The following is a 12,065-nucleotide window of genomic DNA, read 5'->3' as shown; positions in this document are numbered from 1 at the left end:
CGTGATCTCGGCTCACTGCAACCTCCGCCTCCTGGGTTCAGGCAATTCTCCTGCCTCAGCCTCCTGAGTAGCTGGGATTACAGGCACACGCCACCATGTCCAGCTAATTTTTTGTATTTTTAGTAGAGACGGGGTTTCACCATGTTGACCAGGATGGTCTCGATCTCTTGACCTCGTGATCCACCCGCCTCGGCCTACCAAAGTGCTGGGATTACAGGCGTGAGCCACAAAATCTAAAAGGATGAGATTATAACACAAAGTAATGGGAATCTCTTTAGAAATGAACATATTATTAACTGATAACTTCTGAAAATTAAAATTAAACTAGTAAAAAGGATCAACTGAAATCAATATTTAAGAATTCAGGCAGTGATGCACTGATTATAATATAGCAGATTATAATATAATATAGGGATACTAGTAGTATCCTTTTTTTTTTTTTTTTTTTTTTTGAGACAGAGTCTCACTCTGTCACCTAGATTGGAGTGCACTGGCTCGATCCTGGCATACTGCAATCTCCGCCTCCCAGGTCAAGTGATTCTCCTGTCTCAGCCTTTGGAGTAGCTGCGATTACAGGCATGCATCATCACATCTGGCTAATTTTTTTATTTTTAGTAGAAATAAGGTTTCACTATGTTGGCCAGGATGGTCTCAAACTCCTGACCTCAGTTTACTTACCTGCTTTGGCCTCCCTAAGTGCTAGGATTACAGGCGTGAGGCACAGCACACCCAGCCAGTATCCATTTAAGTTGCAAACCTGTTACTTAAATGATCACCTGTGGTCACTTTCAGTAAAATGCTTTAGAAAGAATGACTGATGGATCATGTGACAGAGGCTACAGCACAGTATGGGCAAAAAATGGGGAGGAAGGCACAGGTGGGCAAGAGGTAGACAAGGCCGGTGGAAAAGAGTTTAGAGAAGAAAATGACAGACTCGGGAATTTATGTTATCAGTTCAGGTCCAAAGAGCCAGGAGTAGGCTAAGTTGCAATGCTTGCAGACACAGGATGATGGGGCCAACAAACAGATACAGAGTTCGATGTGCGGCTGAATAACAATGCAGACGCCCAGCTGTCTCTTATGTGAGACTCAGGACAGTGTCTGGATACAGTGCAAACCTAAGAACAAATTAAACCTGAGAATAAATTGACATTTGGGAGGATTCAAACGATTTTGAGTACTCAAATACTAAAATGCCACAGAGCCTTCACACAGCAAAAGCCTGTCTGGTGAGGCTTTAACCATGCTGCTTAAACTGCTAAGGTAGTTCCTTGAAAGCAAATGACAATTCTCAGGCTTTACTCCTCCTCCTGCTCCTTATCATCTCCTAGCCTATGATTAATCTCTGCTTAACGAAACACACAGAGAATAAGAGAGCTATGTTAAACCCGGGGAAAAGGGCTGTTTGCATACAGTAACTATGGTATCTCCCAGTGTGCGAGCTTCCTTCTAGTCCTCCCAAAACAATGAATTTCTCTAATTAAACCAGATAATATATTGAAATTCTGTGAATCTCAAATCCTAGGAAGGATCTGGGATATTTTACTAGAGTGACTTTACACCGAGGAGATGAAACACTTAGACAATTTGAGAATTAACAGAACTGATTCTGACCTAATGCCACTCCACTGAGGGCCACCAAGCAGAGTGGGGCTTATGGAATCAGAATGTAAAGGAGACTTCTGGTCCCAGTCCACTGACAGTGGGTTCAGTGGATTGTAAATCCACAATGTATGCTGCTCCCCTCCCTGGTTCCCAAGAGTCTTGATGGAACATACACATTCAGCCACTTGCAGAATCCCCATATTGATTCCCAAAGAAATAGAAATGAAAGTTATCTGGGAATGGGTGATAAATGGTCTGGAAAAGATGGTCAAGAGTGTAAAAACAGGGTGTCCCATGCAAATGCAAAGCAGGCACTCAGCCAGGTTGTCCAGAGGACTCATTGCAGCAGATGCTAGAGCACCTCATTCCCCAGCAGCCTCCATGCAACTCAAGGTGCTCATCAGCAAAATGGCCACAGCAACCGGGAAGGACGTCATGCATTACTTCACAACACAGACCCCCCCCAAAAAGATGACCAGCTATTGACATGCTCAGTGTGCAATATGCCAACAGCAGAGAGCCTTGATATATAATATAATCCGGAAGGCCCACCAAGCCCTGATACCAAGCTGATAATATTTAGGATCCCTTTCATTATATAGATAGTCAGGCCCTTGCTGTTAACTTGGACACACAATCCAGATAAAGATGTGCCTTCCTTCTTTCCCTTCTACCTGTAAAATTATTGGTGGATGCCCTGATTACTATCACTGTATGCTACAAAACACTGCTTCTGACCAAGCAGTGGTTCTGATCAACCCCTTAACAACAAACGAAATAAGTAGGAGAGTGGATTCCTGCTTGTGGGTTTCACTGCTCATATCACGCAGCCCATTACCAGATGGCCTCATTAGAGCATGAACTAAGATATCAGCAAGGGTAGAGTACTTTCCTGCAAAATACACATAATTTCTGACCAACTGACCAAATACATGTTTTCATTTTCTCCTACTACCAGAATAGATGAGTCAGGGAATTAAAGTCATAATGTAAGACAGCAATGTTTAGTGAGTAATTAAAAAACCAGGCCATGCACTGGAATCATTTCAAATACCACTGAAAATTCATTTTGAGGTTCTACCCTAAACAAGTAGAGGTATGGGAATCTATATTTTTAAACAGTATCCCATATAAATCTGATACATGTCGAGCTTTCCAATGCTGTCAAAAATATATGGGTGCTGGTGTCAGAAAACCATGGTTTCATTAAATTGTTAACTCAAAACAAAAAATTTCTCAAATTAACCCAGATAATACACTCAAGCTCTCTGAATCTCAGTTTCCTTACATGTAAAGTAAGGAAAATATTATCTCCCATCATTTTACCAAGGATAACATGAAGGAATGCATGTAAAATGTTTCACACAGTGCCTGACTCACAATGGCAGTTCAATAAACAAATACTGGCCATTTTTATTATAAAAGCTATTATTTAGATGGTTTTTTGTGTGAAGATGTTGGATTGTGTCTAAATAACCTCTGTTTAAAATATCATTGTTCAACATTTCGCGGTATGTAATCGCTCAATGTGGATTTGGTTCTCAGTAATACAAATCTTTTAATAATGAGAAAACAACAAGTCTCATTAGAACGCAATGTAAGTGACACACATCATGATATGTGAAAATTCCTTTCAGAATTGGCATATTTAAGAAAATGATCAATAAAAACAATAGTATATATTTAGCTGGTTTAAAAAATTACTATTAATGTGAATACATCTAAGTAAAACAATTATGTGTTAGAACAATAAGCAATCATTAAAACACTTAAAAATCAATTTTAATAACATTCTAAAATGCATATAATATCAAATAAATGACAAAAAGAAGAAATAAAAGTATATACATTATAAACTCAACTATAAGAAATGTCTGCACAGAAAGACTCCAAAACACTAATCTAAAATGCAGAGTAATGGATGAGACTATACATAGCTTTTATCTCTTTTCATGATAATTTTAATATTATCTTACTTCCTATAAGGTGACATATTACAATGCAATCAAAACTTAAAGTATTATGCTTTTATTTAATATATGACTATGAAGGTTATAGATGCAGGTTTAAGATACTACATAATCTGAAGCAGACCAGAGTGACTCAATTTTCTAAACAGTATCACAAATATATCACCTTATGTAATTATGTATGAATATAATGAATAATATGAGTATATAATATAACATGACTCACAATGTAGCCATTTTCTATAATTAATATTACCTTGGCCTTGTCTCTCATGGAACCTTTTCCAAGGATGGACATTTTTGTCAAAGTTTCTTCTTGTAAACGCTTCAGAGAATTGCCACGTGGACCCAAAAGTTTTCCCACAAAGTTGAACTAGGAAAAATAAACAAACCAATCAAATTTGTAGCATTTATATCTGAAAGTAATTTCTTAATCTTGAACATTAAGAAACACTGTTGTGTGCTACACATCATTGATTAAAGGCAAATATTTAAGTTCCTGCACCATGCATCAAAATATGATGTTCCCCAGAAACCACATAAAACAGGGCTAAATATAAAATAAAAAACCCTGATATATTTCTTTATATTTATTTCAGTGATGGCTATATTCCACAACTGTGAATGAAGCTAGTTTCCTAGAATTCCTCGGTTGCTATCCTAAGAGTTTCCACACACATTAAATATCACCAAGAATAAACACTTCTAGAATGAGAATGTAGGTGAGGAAAAATGACACCAGGTGTCTCTAACATGCACAAGACTGGTCACTGTGGAGCACCTGGTTCTTCTACCTGCTCAGCCCTTAGATCCGGTTATTCAATCAATGAGTGGACTGGCCTAGATAAGCTCTTAAGCATTCAATGGCTGACGGAAGCCTTACAACAAAATTCATTGCTTCTAAAATAACTAGTTATGGGAATGTGGGCAATTTACTTAACCTTATATGTCTGAGGTTCCTTATTTAACAAGCAGAATAGTAGTGAATTAAATTAAGGGTATGTCTTCTGTAACCAGACTACCATGATTTAAAACCTAGCCTTTTCTGTTTGCCAGCTAAGTAACCCTGCACAAGTTACCTAACTTCTCTACACCTCAGTTTCTTCATCTGTAAAAGAGGAATGACAACAAGACCTACCTTTATAGGGTTGTTCTGAGGATTAAATGAGTCAATATAAATAAACTGTTTAAAACAATGCTTGCCAGATAACAGACACTCAATACATACATCTTGAATACAAAAATGATTAGGAATTTCACACAGTTTTTAAAAGACTTGCTATAATTAAGGTAAATCATGACTACTTCTTGCTTCCCAATAGAAAATCATCAGGGAGGAAACTTCGCCTTGGCAAGATGCTTGATTACAAACTCACATAGCAGCCACTTCTTCCGCGATCCATGCCACTGCTGTGCTGTTGCTGTTTCTAAGAGAAAATTGTTCCTCAATTTACCTAACTATGGCAATTGAAGTAATTTTCCTGAAATAAGTACTTAGTACTTTAAAACATCTAAATGGTGTTTTTTCCTTCCCACTTTTAATTTTATCGGTCTTCAACCAAAACTCAAATACATATTTTTAATCTTGGCATGTAATTATTTTTTGCTTGCTAAAATGTTTTTAGCCAAGATTATTTTTAGTAAGCAAAATAATTACATTTTTAAATATATAATATTTAAATATAAAAGTTATTTTTAAATATATTTATTTTTTAAATATTTTTAAATATAAAAGTTATACTTGCAGAGTTTACAAAGTCCAATACTTCGTGAGGGTGGAAAAAGTGGAGTAAATGGGGAGCAAGAATCAGGTGGGATTGGGTACTGACCCACACAATCCCACCTGATTCTAGCTTCTCATTTACTCCGCTTTATCTTTCTGAAAATTCTATTATTTAGACATTGGACATCCTGAGATGGATTGCTTTCTCTAAATTTCTCTTATTTTTTGGTCTCTCTTGTTTTACTTCCTGGAAAATTCAACTACGTTTCCTATATATCTATTGATTCCTTCATTTCTGCTACCAAATGTTTAACTACTAATAGAACTGTCTTATAGCTGTTTCTTCTTTACGGTGTTTTGTTTATATTTTGTGGAAACAATGAAATTTCTCATCCTTTCTGAAGATATTGATGAAAGCAGCCCCTCCCCACCTTGGAGTTTGAAGCATCTGCTTCTTCCAACAGCCTCCCCTTCCCCATTTTGTGAGCTGGTCTCTGTTATGGGCGTTCCTCAGATGTCTGGTAATCCTCTACTACCTGTTCTTAAAAATTCATGATTGCTGAATGGAAGTTCTGTTTTCATACATGGGACTTGAGAACAGTAGTCTTCACTGTAAATATGGCAGCCAAGTTATTTTATCAAAAGCTACTGAAATATCAGTATCTGTATTTCTTTTCACTTGGGTGAGGCACTTCCCTGAAGAGGAACTCCTTAATCTCTTAAGAGGACGTGTAAGCCTAGCTGCCAGAATACTGGGAATCCCATCACTAAGCGCACACACACTCTTATTTAAAGGAAACAATTCCCTCATTTTCAGTGTGACATCTCACCCTCATCCTCAGTTGTATCTGTCTGTGTCTTAGAGCCTCACAGTGCTCCAATTCAACCTCTTCAGGAAACCTCTGTGTTTTTGCTCGAGTGTGGAGGGGCAGATGACTGGTTTTATAAGATGAGAACATCTTGTGATCTAACTATTTCTTACACTTTGCGACCAAGTCTACTCTTGTCAATTGTACTCCATAAATCCACCTTTACAGTAATTGCTACCTACAATTCCTGAGTGCTCCCACAGTAATGAACATGTTTCTGGTTGAATTCCTCTCCGCCTGCCAGCTCAGGGTTCTGCTTTCTCTGGTCTCCATGACCACTTATCCATTTATTTTGCAAGTGCCAAAACTTTATAGATATCACTTGCCTATTATTGTCTCACACTCCCATTCTTTTGATCTTCATAAATTTATGCCTTTTTAATTTCATTTATATTTAAGTTTTCAAAAATGGAGCAAAAATAAATGTTGATAGTCAAATAGTCATATTCATCTTGCATCTTAAGTGGTCAAACAGTTCCTAAGTGATAAAAATTAAGAGGCTTTAGAAATCATGCAATTCAAACATCTAATTTTATACGGAAGAATCTAAAGTCCACAGAGGGATATGATTTATTGAAGGCCACTTGATAGTATTCTAGGTTAAAAAGGAAAAGCATTTTATATGACTTTTATGTGCCTTTAGGGGTTTCTTGTTTCCACTTAACTTTTGTTAGTCTTTTGTTCACCAAAATTACATAAATGAGTAATGTGACAATCAGAAGCTTTTATTTTCCCTTATTTTTCCTTTCAACTCTATTAACCATGTATCTCCCCAGTCAAGTTAGTTCTATCTCCTGAGTCAAATCAACCCTCCTGAATCTTAGACTTTTCATCTAAGACACTCAATACATACATCTTGATTAAAAAATTATTACGAACTTCACACAATTTTTAAGTCTTGCTATAATTAAGGTAAATCAAGACTACTTCTTGCTTCCCAATAGAAAATCAGCAGGGGGGAAACTGTTTGCCTTGGCAAGATGCTTTACACACTCACAGCAGCCACTTCTTCGGTGTCTTACAGATCTTACTACCTACTGCGGGTGAAGGCTGACTGAATTAAATAAGAAAGGGTATGAAAATCACCTATGAGAGCAGCCAGCAGACTGTGTATACTTCATGCCAAATTAGTCAGTAATAAATAGATGAATTTAACTATTGTGGATATATATATAATTTTATCTGAACAAGACCCACCTTCTCTGGAACTGTATTCCCTTCAGAAACGATAGCAAGGGAGCCACCACACTGAAAATGGCATGACCTGGCCCAGGCCACCCCGATTAGGCAAGAAATTGGCCTTTGACTGGAAGTCAAGGGATTCTGAAGTTTAGAACTAATTATGTGGATACTGAATGTCCTTAGAGCTCAGTCACAATAATGGTAATATGCTTGGTTGATCCATCAGGTTCTCAAGCTGCAGATGTTGCATCACCTCCCTGTGGGGCATTTGGAAATATTTAGCATGTTTATTTGGTTGTCACGATGACGAGGGTCACTATTGGGACTTAGGAGCAAAGGCCTATAAAACACCCGTCAGAAACAGATGGTCCTGCCCTTCATAAAAGTGTCCTGTTTAAAATGTCAATTGTGGCCCAGGTAAGAAATACTGCTAGAGGGAATAGCCACAGACAATTTCTTGGGCATAAAGCCCTTACTACTGTCTTCTCAGTTTCCTCCATGCATTCTATAAGATACCCTAATGTAGGGTTTTTTTAGAAAAATACAAAACGAAACAAAACAACAACAAAAAAATCCTTCAAGGTAGCCACAGTCAGTATTCACAAAAAGAAAAGCCCTAAGCAATAGATAGACCGAGTATGTATTTTAGACTTTCTGGATGATATAAACAACAAACAACAAAGGTGGCATAGTTCTCGTATTTGTCCTTAATCCCACAACACCTCCGATGTCCCACTTGCTATGGGTTCTGAAGGAGTGTCATTATACAGTGCCCCATCTTATCAGCAATGTGAACACAGTGGTTTCTTAGCATCTCTAGTCTTCAGCTTCACATTTACCAACTGTGGCTTATAAAAGTCATTACACTTCAGAGTCATTGTAAAGATGAAAATATCAGATAAAATGCTAAGCACTGTGAAAATGTTAAATTTTACCTGAGCCCTGTGCACTTAAAGATAGTGATGATTAAGAAATCCCCCCATCGTTTCATGTTTCTGGAAAGTGCTTGTTGCAAAGGACCACTCTTACCCACATGACTTAGATAAGACTCATAGATGATCCTTTAAATACCTACAGCAAGGACAGACACAAACCCTCCAAATTCCCATTATTTTCCCCCTTAAAAATTAGCTGAACTGTTCCTTTCCACTCATCAATCAGAAAAAGATCTATCTCCTGAGTTAAACTTTAGTTCCATTTCTCTCCTTTCTCCAGACCCCTGAACTCTGATCCATCTTCGATCTGAACCAGCAGACAAGCTCTACCCGAAGGCCCCTTTGGAAAACAGGCCAAGCTCAGGGTAGTATTCTCTGGTCACCTTCCCATCCTGCCACCATTACCCATTCATCTCACTTCCCCACACTGTATTGGCCTCTTTCACTTCACCCATGAAAGAAAAGCCCTTTTCTGCCTGACTTCTGAGATATAACTTACAGTTCTCACGGTCAGTGTGTTCTCCCTTTTGTAATAACTCCTCTCCCTACAGCCAGAGTCCCTTTCTGTGCTCTTGCAATCAACTTTTCAAATAAAGTCTTTCCTTATCCATGTCCTCTTTGTTTTTTATTTTACAACTATATCTGCAAGACAGTAAGAAATAAGAAAATACATTTTAACATTCATTTGTATAAATAACCTCATTTGTCCAAGAAAATTCATTTGTCCATTAATATTCATTTATTAATAATTTTATTTGTTCACATGCATAAAATTATCATTTTACAAATTTAGACATTATCATTCCTAAGACCTATAATTTTTCTCCAGATGTCAATTACTGTATCTCTCACAGACACACAAATGTTACATTTTTAAATATAAACCATCCAAAGTCCCATTATTTTCTCCATTAAAGATTAGCTGAACTATTTGTTTCCACTAATCAATCAGAAAAAGTCACATACCCTGAGATCATTTTCAAGTGATTATGAAGATGGTATAACAAAATATAGCAAGTATATTTGAGTTGCACTCATGATGTATAAGCTACAATAATTATGTTATTCACTGGTAAAGACTAAGTGCCCTTCTGAACTAGCTTTAATTGATCTAAACTATGTTTGTGACATGACGCTGTTCCTTGGGGAGCAATTATAGGTAAGCTGTCATTTCATAAACAACTAAATCTCAAGAACATGTCATGGTCTCCATTAAAAGGTTTCCCTTAACCAAGTGCTCACCAAAAAGTTGATTAGCGTAATAAAGCGATATTTTATTGACCTCAAACTCAACACTCAACACTGAACTTGGAGCTCTGCCATCATAGCTTCAAACACGCTCTTCTTCCAGAGTCCCTTAGCCCAGCAAATGGCACAACTATCTTCACAACAACTCAAGCCTGAAGACTGTCACCTACTGCATGAGGGCAGTGACTAGGCCCTGTGTGTTACTGCTTTCTCTCTCCAATATCTGAGTAGAGAGGGTGTTTAATACATGTTTAATGAACTAATTGGTTATATGTTAACAATTTTATCTCCCAAATATCTCTTAAACCTGTTCATTTTCTTCAATACCACCACAACCACCCTAGTCTAGGCCCTCATTGCCTCTCCCCAGACCAATGTAGAGTCCTTTCTCTGTATCCACTTCCATTTCCTTCAATCAACAGAAAGGTCTTTTTAAAACATAAGGTTGCCCATATTACATCTCGGACTAAACACGATTCGACTGCCCTGTGAAACTGAGTGCCAGTGTCTTGCTACTGCTGTGAAAAGCCCTCCCCGAGCAAGCTCTGGCTCACCTCTCTAGCCTCATCACATTTCTGCTTTTAATTTTAGCCATTCTGGATTTCTTTCAGTTTCTCAAAACTGCTGTGCTCCCAAAACTGCACATTCAGTTCAGACGTACAGGGAACATCACATCCACCCTTTAAACAATTTAAAAAAACTGGACAGAAAGCAAATTAACACTGAAGTCCCTGGGCAAAAACTATTTCTCCCTGTAGGTATTTCTGTCCATGCATCTACAGGGAGGAATAAAACTCAAGCATCTGCTCACCTGGGTGGTAGTATGAGATTATGAAGCCCTGGAAACCACCCAATTAGAAAACCTGAAACCTTTTTAAGAGCTTTTTCTGCAAAAAATCCCTTCTAGCCCCCAGGCACTCACAGAGGTCGGAGAGAATAAAGAAACCGCTTTCCCTGGGGAGCTGATGGGGGATAAGGTAGCCATGGGTGAAATCTGCACAGACCCACCTACCCTATGTCCTCCTCCTGAACAAAAACCTCATCTTCAGGAGGAATCAGTGTTCAAGGCACCATTTTAGAAGCAGAGACCATCCCCTCACCAGACAGTAAACCTGCTGGCACCTTGATCTTGGACTTCCCAACTTCCAAAACTATGAGAACGTAAGTTTCTCTGTTTATACATTCCCAGTCTCAAGTATTTTATGGTAGTAGCACAAATGGACTGTGATACCTTCTGGTATTTAAAAAGAAAATAAAAGTCACATTCTTCAAAGTTAAGTGACCCATAAGATAAAAAAAGATTTGTATTTATTTATTATTATTATTTTTTTAAGTAGAAATGGGGTTTCACCATGTTCACCAGGCTGGTCTTAAACTCCGGACCTAGGTGATCCACCCGCCTCAGCCTCCCAAAGTGCTGGGATTATAGGCATTAACCACCACACTTAGCCAAAAAAAGAAAATTTCTAATACAGCATTTTGCAATTGAGTTAAACTTCTTGACCCAACATGCATATAACATATAATAACTATTATACCCCATAAAGACCATAATATTATATTCAATTAAGGACATCAAAACTTTTTCAGAACAAACTGTATTCTACAGAAATTATGAGTCCCTATTTGTAAGTAAACTGCATGATATTCACACAACCTTAACTGACTTGGCAATGAGAAAACTAGGGACAGAAAAGTTCCGCTTTAAGCTATCTTGGTTATCTACTATTACATAACAAACTACTTTCAAACTGAATGGTCTTTAACAACAACCACCTTATTTATTTGCTCACAATTCAGCAGCTTCAGCACTGTTGGCTCATGAGTTAGTGGTGGCTGTCAGTGGGGACGCCAGTTCCTGCTGGTTTGCCTGACTCTTCTCCACCTGAGTATCTTAAGCGTCCACTTACCATGGTGGCCTCAGTGTGACAGGCTTGTGCATGGTGTGTGACTTCCAAGATCAGAAAGGCAGAAGCTATCAGTCTTTCTTAAAGCTCAGGCTTGGAACTGGCATTGTGTCATTTCTGCTGCAAGCAATCAGGTAAGCAAGACACAGAGTCGGGCAAACTCTTAGCAGGGCACCAGGCAGGGCCTGAAGGCATGCATGTGTGGTCATAGAGGCAGAGCACAATATAATATACTACACCACTGATAAAAATGACAAAGCTGTCATTGATTAAAAAGTTAAATTGTAATACCCTCAAACATTATGGTCTTTGCCAAGACCTGGCAAAGACTACCTGCCTGCCTTCTTTTTCCTAAGTTGAGAAGCAAGGTAGTGATTTCTCTGAGGGCAGAAACCTTGTCTTACTCATCTTTGTACTTCAATGACTGTTTAGAACAGCATGTAACTTGTGACAGGCAAGCAATAATTCATGCATACAAAAGTGAATGACAAATGCCAACTGAAAGTGATGTCTAAAACATATTAATCACTATCCAAGATGTTAATTAAAACAAAACCTAGAATATACCACACAGGAAGAGACAAAAGGAAGCACATTTTTGGTTTATGGAGCCTAACTGGCCAACA

The 12,065-nt window shown here is 38.0% G+C and overlaps 1 protein-coding gene across 4 annotated transcripts in view; it reads right to left on the bottom strand.

Annotated features, from left to right (window-relative positions):
* KHDRBS3 (KH RNA binding domain containing, signal transduction associated 3) overlaps positions 1–12,065 on the bottom strand; it is a 195,451-nt gene that overhangs the window by 110,459 nt on the left and 72,927 nt on the right. For all 4 annotated transcript variants that reach the window (XR_010345640.1, XR_010345641.1, XM_064384623.1 and 1 more), the window contains exon 3: positions 3,832–3,948. Coding sequence is in view for 2 of the 4 variants with exons in the window: in XM_064384623.1 (XP_064240693.1) it covers positions 3,832–3,948 (117 nt within the window). In the remaining 2 variants the exon portion in view is untranslated. The remainder of the gene's footprint in view (positions 1–3,831; positions 3,949–12,065) is intronic.

This window comes from Aotus nancymaae, unplaced genomic scaffold (assembly GCF_030222135.1).
Source record: "Aotus nancymaae isolate 86718 unplaced genomic scaffold, 86718_ANA_hifiasm-v0.15.2.pri h1tg000036l, whole genome shotgun sequence".
NCBI lineage: Eukaryota > Metazoa > Chordata > Mammalia > Primates > Aotidae > Aotus > Aotus nancymaae.
Note: the sequence above shows the minus strand (reverse complement) of the source record. Positions and strands in the feature narration are given on the sequence as shown.